The sequence below is a fragment of the Sebastes umbrosus genome, chromosome 11 (genome assembly GCF_015220745.1).
Source record: "Sebastes umbrosus isolate fSebUmb1 chromosome 11, fSebUmb1.pri, whole genome shotgun sequence".
NCBI classification, from domain to species: Eukaryota; Metazoa; Chordata; class Actinopteri; order Perciformes; family Sebastidae; genus Sebastes; species Sebastes umbrosus.
In genome coordinates this window covers 30,031,827-30,040,852 of record NC_051279.1, presented here as the reverse complement: position 1 = coordinate 30,040,852, position 9,026 = coordinate 30,031,827, and the positions used below count along the sequence as shown (strand labels likewise).

Sequence of the window (9,026 nt, the reverse complement as noted above, 5' to 3'; positions counted from 1 at the left end):
GCGAGTGATTGACAGCTGCTCAGAGACGGCAGATGCACTGCTGTCAGGATATTGTGACAGTGTTTTATAAAAAATAACTTTTTTAATCATATTTGCTCCATTTCTACCCACTGCAGCTTTAATGAAATGATAATTGTTATCAGTATAGTGGTCTCATAAGACCCAGAAACCAGCGTATGATAGTAGATTTTTTTTTTTTGTAATCATCACAAACACACACACACACACACAAGTAGTAATCTTGGTTTAATGGTTGGTAGTCTTCAATCGGCATCATTAATTTCAGGTATTTGGTATTCAAAAAATATGAATTTTTGGAACATATATGACATGAAAAGTAAAAAATATCCCAGATTTAAAATTCGTATTAACAATATTGCCTTTGTAATCTCATTTAACCCCTTAGAATTAGAGAAATCTCAACAGCTCAAGTAAATCATTAAATGGTTCAGTCCCGTCTTAACACAACCCAAATATGTAGCCTCACATAAAATACATAGTTACAGTACTAGGCTATCAAAATATATTCTGAAAAGTCCCCTGCCCCCCCATCAAAAAAAGTTCCATAAATTAGCACCATGTCTTCGGGATAACCGGTATAATTATGTGCACAACAATGAAACCACATTTCACTGCGTTGCAAGAAACAGAGAAAAGACGGTGAAATCAGAATGAAATCAGAAGAAAAATCTATCCAGGATCCGAGAGGAGCCTTTTCTCTATTTAAACAGGAAACAGTCTCTTTTAAAGGGCAGTTGTAGAAAACAAAGATATACACAATGCAAAACACCAGCTTGTTCAATTAAAAAAATGTTTATAAAAGCAGTTATCTCTATATAGTTACATTAATCTCTTCTGGGTCTTTTGTCAAAGCCAATGGACGCTCTCTTCTTTACAGTGGTGGAGAAGTCTCTCCATGCAAAGTCTAGTTGGAATAAAAGACGAATGTACCGGGGGGGGGGCTTTGCTCGCAAACATTTCAATATACACGCTTTCCAACACTGTATCCAAAAAAGGTAAAATCTTAAAAAACTTAAAAAAAAAAAAAAGTGTCAAAATAGAAAGCAGATCTGAATGATCTTAAATACATACAATACTTATTTTTTTCTTAGTTGTTTTTTTTAAGCAAATAAATTAGAAAAGCTGAAGAGCCACAGTTCTCTTGATGTGCTGACGAGTTCCTCTTGTTGTCAACACTGAGTCTGTGTGTGTGTGTGTGTGTGTGTGTGTGTGTGTGTGTGTGTGTGTGTGTGTGTGTGTGTGTGTGTGTGTGTGGGTGTGTGTGGCCCTGTTCAGACCTGGTATTAACATGCGTCCTCAGTGATCGGATCACAAGTGGACAGCTCTAAGTACAGGTGTGAATGCACTCAAGACGCATTGAGATCGGATCGCTCAGACCACATTCAGAGATGGTCGAGGCCACATATGGCCATATTCTTTTAGCAGTGTGTACGCAAACGCGTCCTGGCCATATTAAGGACCGCCTACTCAACTGATGTACGGCCTGGATCTGCGGGTCTCTGCGCTCCTCTAGTGAGCGCTTGTCTGCCTTGCAGCATGGAAACGGCCTCTGTGCTCTACTGTTTTCTGTCGGTACAACTGTATTTTTATCTTATCTATAGGCTACATATCTACAGACCATCAGACTAGGCACGCAAAGTACATTATTATCATACTGTCGGAGATGTTTCGGTGCTTTTGTTCCGCTGCTTTGCGCGGAGCTGACACCCGATCGCCTGTCCTTTCTCTCTCATCCCCGGCTCTCTGGAGCTCTGTACTCCGCTGTTGTCTGGCAATAACCTTTTATTTTGATGTTAATAAAATGTACCCAAATTCACAAATATGTAGGATATTACTACTGACATTCATGTAATATTACGTCACAACGTCTGCTGTATTAGCCGTGTGTTTACTACGTGTTTATTTACATATAGAGCGGGGAAGTGAGTTTGGATCACAAGTGGTCACTGGAGACACATGTGGAGACAGACGTACTTAAAGCTGTCCACTCGTGTTCGAATCACTGAGGACGCATGTTAATACCAGGTGTGAACAGGGCCTGTGTGTGTGTGTGTGTGTGTGTGTGTAGATCAGTGTAGCAGGAGTCACTGGGAGGCACAGGAGGTAAGAGGAGGCGGGAAGAGGAGAGGCAGTCGCCGGGCCCCTGGTTGGTGATGAGAGGTGAGGGAGGAGAGTAGGTGGGGTGTCCCTTGGGAGCGAGGTGGCGGTTAAAGAGGGATCCTGTGTTGTCTTAGGCTACCTGGCACTCACTCGAGTCCCCGTGGACCCAGTAGCAGATCTGGGCGTATTTGAGAGGCGTTATCCTCACCGCCACGTTGTAATCCTGCTGCACCCCGTCCCCGTTTACATCCACCCACTGGTGACCGGAGAAAACCCCGATGATCTTCCTCGTCCACTTCTTCTTGCCGGGCTCTTTGAGGCGGATGTAGATCCCAGAGCCGCTGGAGCCGGGTTTGGCGTCGCAGTACTGGTACATCAGATCTTTGGACTCGTCCGAGACAGAGCAGAACCGGTACACCAGGTTGTCAGGACGGTCGTCGTCGAAGCCGGAGAAGTGGATCCTCCCGGCAGGGAGCTTCTTGACAGAGGGGATGACACCCAGATCCATGTGCTTGACTTTTGGGGCTTTCTTCAGCTCCAAAACAGCATAGTCATAATCCGCAGCCAGTCCCTGGAACCAGCCCTTAGGCACCTGGGTCTTCTTGACCCCGGTCCATCTAAACGAAGGTTTCCCTGATTCTGCACTTCGCCGACTACGACTCTTTCTACCTCTCCCTTTTCCTTTACGCTCCCCTTTCCCATCATCCTCTTCCTTTTCCTGCTCTTCCTCTTTATCTTTGTCTCCCTTTCTCCTTTTGCCCTTTCCTCGCCCTCCTCTCCCTTTGCCTCCTTTCCCTCGTCTGGACTTCTCCTTCAGAATGCCAACACGCAGCTTCTGCACCCCGTCGATATAATCCTTCCCGTCATGGACGCAGTGGGCAGCGGTCAGCACGTGTTTAGGTGACACGAGAACACCAGAGCATCCCGTGGAGATCTTCACCGAGGTGGAGAAGGGATATTTGGTGGAGAACTGCTTATCGGAGATGGTGAAGCGGGTGTCTGTGCCATACACCTCGCGTTTCTGGCGGGAGCTGGACGAGATGTTTTTGGACAACACTGTCACCTCATTGAGGCCCTGCACAGAAACGGAGGTGAACGTGCGCGTGCCGTTCTCATAAACCGTCTCGTAGGACAGGAACTGCTCCAGGTCGTCCAAGGAGGAGGCGGGGAGACGACGCTGACACTCGATCCCACAGGTCCCACTCAGCTCCTTCTGAAGATGGGCTGAAAAGTTTGGGCTGCTTAGAGGCACCGTGCGTCTTTTCCTTACCAGAGGCACCTTCCACTGTGGCCAGGTGTACTCGTCGTCCAATGCGTTCTCCTCAGCAGCTACAGCCACAACCACAGCCAGCACCGCGACCGGGAGCAGCACACACAGGGGTATGGGGCCCATCGTTAAGTTGGGCCTGGCTCTGAAATATAAAGAGTAGAGAGGAAGACTTAAGGACACTTTTCTAATAGAGGTGGAAAGATTCATAGTTACTTATAAGCTATGTGTGCTATGTGTCAGTCGGTCAGTTGGTCCACCACTTTGGTCCAGATTGAAATATCACACCACACTATTGGATGGATTGACATGAAATATTGTACATGTATTTTCTCCAGACAATGAATCCTTCTTACTTAAAGTGGACCTATTATTCTTTTGTGCTTTTCTCCCTTTCCTTTAGTGTGTTTATATAGTTTTTGTGCATGTAAAAGGTCTGCAAAGTTACAAAGCCCAAAGTTAGTCTCCCCCACAGAAACACTGCTCCTGAACTGACTGAAATGCCTCGATTGAAGTCCTGCCTTTTCTTCTGTAATGTGGTGACGTCACCAAGTATACATTTGCATAATACCTACCTAGTGGCTAATTTGGAACGCCCTCGAACAAAGCTAGTTAGAGCGGAGCTGGAGCGGAGTCAGAAGAGTTTAGTTTGGTTGACCAATCACAACAGAGTGGACCAGCTGACCAATCAGAGCAGACTGGGCAGGAGCTCAAACAGAGCATTTTAGACATAGGGTAAAAAGAGGTGCTGCAGCACAGCCGGTATGAAAAAAGTAAAGTTTTTTTTTTAACATTAAAGCATGTAAACATGTTACACAAAATACAAGTATTCACCTGAAAATAATAGGTCCTCTTTAAGTGATCACCTGACTTTTCGTCTTGCACCTACATACATGAGGTTTACATTTTAGTTTTTTAGTGAGATGTCTGGACAACTATTGCATGGATTGCCATAACATTTAGCACAGATATCCATGGTGCCCAGAGGATGAATCTTACCGACTTAAGAGAACCCCTGACTTTTCATGTAGCGCCACGAGCAGGTCAAACTTTCCACTCATCCAGTGAAATATCTGTGGATGGACTGCCACTAAATATGGTACAGACATTCATGGTACCCAGAAGATGAACCCTAATAACTTTGATGGTCCTCTGACATTTTCTCAAGCGTCACCATGAGGTTGATATATGTAGTTTTGAGTGAAATGTCTCAACGACTATTGGATGGACTGACGTGCCCCCCAGGATGAATTGTAATCACTGTGGTCATCGTCTGACTTCTCCTCTTAGCCTTTTTTATTTAAGATAAACAATCACATCACCATTCAGACAGATCGGCATGCGATTGCCCCACCTTTCATAGTGCCTTAATATTATGATACTGCTTCTGACTGCTTTCACTTAAGTCTCTAAGTAAGTTCACCCTGTTGCTTGTTTAATGTTCCCTTCTGTTCAGTAAAACACCAGGTTATCAGCTCAGCAACCTTCAATCTGCAGCAGTTTTCACACCATGATTGCAAAAAGCTTTTGATGATCCTGTGATACCGGCTAAGTAATAATCACCTCTAATCCCTGATGTTAGAAGGTCTTACATCCAATGTTGAGGCCTCCAGGTCTAGAAAATATAAACACAGATCCATGTATGGCCACCGGGAGGCAGCGTAGCCCAAAATATTAGACACATCCAATGGGACCAGAGTTCTAGACTATCATTAGAGCAGCTCAGCAGTGACACGCTGTCTCTGGTCCGACCAAAAGTAACACAAGACGGATAACCCGTGCCAATGGCGAGGGGCACTGACCAAGCTTTGACGAGTGGTTAGTGAGAATGTGTTGGTATGGCAGCACAACACACCCAATACTGTCCATTTCTGTAAGGAGCATTGCTCAAAATGCTTAAGTTTGCAGAAAAAAAGATTGCTGCCATTATGTATATAGAGAACTAGCACTCTGTATAAGATATATAAAACATTTCTCTAGAGTTGCTACATAAGCCGTGTGGTTGAGAGCAGATTTATGTGCTCTGAGTTGTGCTGGAGGCTGCGGGCGGCGAGCAGCAGAGGATGAACCCTGATCCTCTGAATGGGCTGAGACAGTGGCTTGGAGGTTTGCCACAATGGTTAACCTTCTCCTTCAGTAATGACCATATCTGGTTTCCTCAGCTCCTTGTCATGCATACAGATGACATCAACCATAGAGACTGCAGTTTGAGCTGCAGACAGCCTGCTGGTTCATGCTTCTACTGTACTGAGTGTGATGTTGCCAATAATCCCGATAACCTCATAAAGAAAATTACAATTTGGGGTAATACATTCAGCAGACCATCACTTAAATTCCAGTAGTAGGAGAGCTTCTTTTCGTCAGCGCGGCTGTGGTGATGAAATCACACAAGGAGAGAAAATCATTTGAGGAGCATTGCTGCAGGAATCCAAGAGTTTGATTTCAAACAGTCAGAGTCCAGAGTGAAAAGCCACTGTGGTTGCATTCATTCTGGCTCTTTGAGGGGGTTAAATGGTGTGTGACAGACAGGCTGACATCTCGAGAATCCAGCTGGAGGTCTACATTGGCCCAGGGGGTCCACACGCACAATGTAGACTGCAAATGAGACTGTGCCTGGCTGGGCAAAGCTCCCAGGAGGCTCTGGTATACACAGCGTCACCTGTGGACCGTATCAATGCATCATCATCCACTGACCAAATCCCCAAGAATACTTCTTCCATTCCTGGTTTGTTTAAGTGCAGTGTCATCCAACTGAGAACTGCAAAGGAGACTAATAAAACATACCCAGTGGCCAACATCTAACCAGCCCAGAAAACAGACGACTGTAATAAAGTACAAGCCCACAGAGCTGTAAAACAGTCTGAATAAATGAGAATACATAAAAATGACCCTCAGTCTCTGTTCAGCTTCACACTCCCACCGCCAGACTCAGACATAACACACATCTAGAAGCAAGCCTGCAATTATTCAGCACAGAGTGGAAACTGATATGCTGCCATGATGACTCTCCTCGGTCACAGAAAGGCGCTCATTTCAACAGTTTTCCGCTGCAGTCAGCTGAAGGAGAAGCCGCTGTGTCCTCTGTACTCCATCCATCCCTCAGTCAGTGGAGGAGGAGGAGGGAGTCACAGAGGCACCCAGTAGGAGACACAGCAGCCAAAGGGTGGCGCTATGGCGCAACTCTCCATCTCCAACTCAGCAAGTATGGGTCACCATCTATTGTCTAGTTCAACACCACGTTCATCCAAATTCATTCATTTTTGACCTATTTTCACAACATCTCAGGCACAGAGTAATAACCACTGTCAGTGCTTTACAATTAGAAAACATGCAAAATAATAATAATAATAATAATAATAATAATAATAATAATAATAATAAATAAAAATAAAAAAATCTTTCCTCAGAATCATTCCAAAATAACTAATATCACTATTAGCATTGTAATGCGAATAAATACCCCATTAAATCAAATATAGGTTATAAATTAAATGTGAAAAACATCTGTGATTCCACATCTGTTGCAGCATAGCAACTGAAAGAAGAGGCACAATGTGTCTATTAATTCTAAAGCAACCTATGCAAACTGTCTATAATATAATATTTCTAATGCACTGATTGAAAAAAAGTCACTTAAAATCAAAAATAATACTCAAAATATGAATATTGCGACAAATCCGATTAAATCCCTCGAGAAAAAACAATTAGTGCATCCACAAAGAAAAAAGCAACAATCAAAACGGAAAGAAATCAATAAAAAGAAATAAACATAAAAAATATCAAATAAACTATTAAAAAACAAATAAAGAACAAACTTCCCCCCATCAAGGGGTCGTAATGCAAAATAACAAAGGCTTCCTACCTGCTTGCATCCGATTGATGGATCCGCCAAATCCGGAATGTATTGTTTGTTTTCCCTAAAAAATATACAAATATGATCCCAGTAGAAAGACAGAGGGTGTCAGTGCATCCCAGACGTCCTGGTCTCAGCAGGGAGACGGATCCCTTCTCCTCATCGCTTCTTCTGGGAGAGAGTCGCAGCCGGGACGAAGCGCTCAGGCTGCACTTGATGCTGAGGAGGGAGGGAGGAAGAGGAGGAGGAGGAGAGGGAGGAGGAGAGGGGGAAGGAAAACTGAAAAGGACTTTTTTTTCTTCACTTGTGACAAAAGCTGTTCACATATGGGTGGGACCAGACCGAGCGATCTGAAGGCTGGATTGGGTGAAATCAGTGGTGTATTGAGCAGTGGTGGGGAGGAGGAGGTGTGCTGGTGTTCAACAGGCTGCATCCATCCAGCCAGCGGGAGGAGAGAGAAACCGACAGGTCAATGGGACCTTCAGAGGACTGTGAAGGAATTAGTTCTCCTGCTCTCTACAATAGAGTCCTGGGCGTTTCTATTCTGAGCCTCAACATCTGCACTGACTGCACCACTTTGATTCTACAAGTCCAGTGAAGTGTGAACACCAGAGATGTAGCTGTGCTTTGGTATACCCTTATAAAAAAAAAAAAAGTATATACTTCAAGTTTATTTTATGATGTAAACTTATAGTTCAAGTTGATTCCCAACTGTATGTAATAAGTATAGGCCACTAATATCAATGTACTTGTATAGCCTACTTTTACAAAAAAATAAGTATATTCAAATATGCCATTAGTACACTTCTTTTAAACTTAAAATAAGAGAGTATTCTTTCAGATTACTTTTTATGTACCTATCAGAGTTAAACTTAAAATTATACTTCAGTATACTTAACTTATAACGAAAAGTATACAGAAGTCTATGTGTACTTGGCAAGTATACAGAAAAATCCAAGTATACCTGGCTTATACTTAAAAGTATACAGAAAAGTATATTTGGCTAAGTACTATAAATGCACTTAAGAAAACTTACAAGTATACTTGCAGTAAAAACTATTAAACTAGTTTACGCTACAAGTATATATATATATATAATAAACTAACAAATACCTATAATTGTAGTATAGTTCATATTATAGTTGCAGCACAAAATAACAAAATACAACTTGGATGTAAACTAGTTGTGTACTCAAAGTGTATTACTCTTCCATTTAATTAATTTTACTATTAATTTCATACTTAAAAGTATACTTTTATAAACTAAAAATTGAGTCCCAAGAAGTATTGAAGTAGTACACTTACAAGTAGGCCTATACTACTAGTACATTGATATTAGTAGCTATACTTATTACATAAAGTATACTTGGGAATATACTTGAACTATACTTAAGTTTACTACACTTGAAGTATATTTCTTTTTTATAAGGGTACTACTTCATGGTGTTTTGATGCATACTTCTTCCTTGTCAAAACCTGTTGCCTACATTACCCACAATGCAACTTGATAATTTTGATTTGGCCCAGAGATTCTGGTGTGGTATGCAGGAGTGGAAGTAACGAATTACATTTACTCTTGTTACCGTAACAAAGTATTTTTTTGTGTAGAATACTTCTACTTTTTTGAGTATTTTTAAAAATCTGTAATTTTACTTTTACGATTTATAAGAAATAACCTATTTCAAATCGCAGTCATTACACAGTAAAAACAAAAGTGAAAAGAAGAAGTCCTGATAAACTGTGAGATGATGGAAAAGGAGAATATAAATCAGCAGCTGCTGCAGA

The 9,026-nt window shown here is 42.4% G+C and overlaps 1 protein-coding gene across 1 annotated transcript; it reads right to left on the bottom strand.

Annotated features, from left to right (window-relative positions):
* Window positions 1–2,026: 2,026 nt before the first annotated feature.
* prss35 (serine protease 35) lies at window positions 2,027–7,872 on the bottom strand. The gene is made up of 2 exons (XM_037786231.1): window positions 7,251–7,872; window positions 2,027–3,533 (listed from the first exon to the last, which is right to left on the bottom strand). Exon 2 carries the CDS (start codon window positions 3,512–3,514, stop codon window positions 2,252–2,254), a length of 1,263 nt encoding a protein of 420 aa, XP_037642159.1. The 5' UTR covers window positions 3,515–3,533; window positions 7,251–7,872; the 3' UTR covers window positions 2,027–2,251.
* Window positions 7,873–9,026: the final 1,154 nt, after the last annotated feature.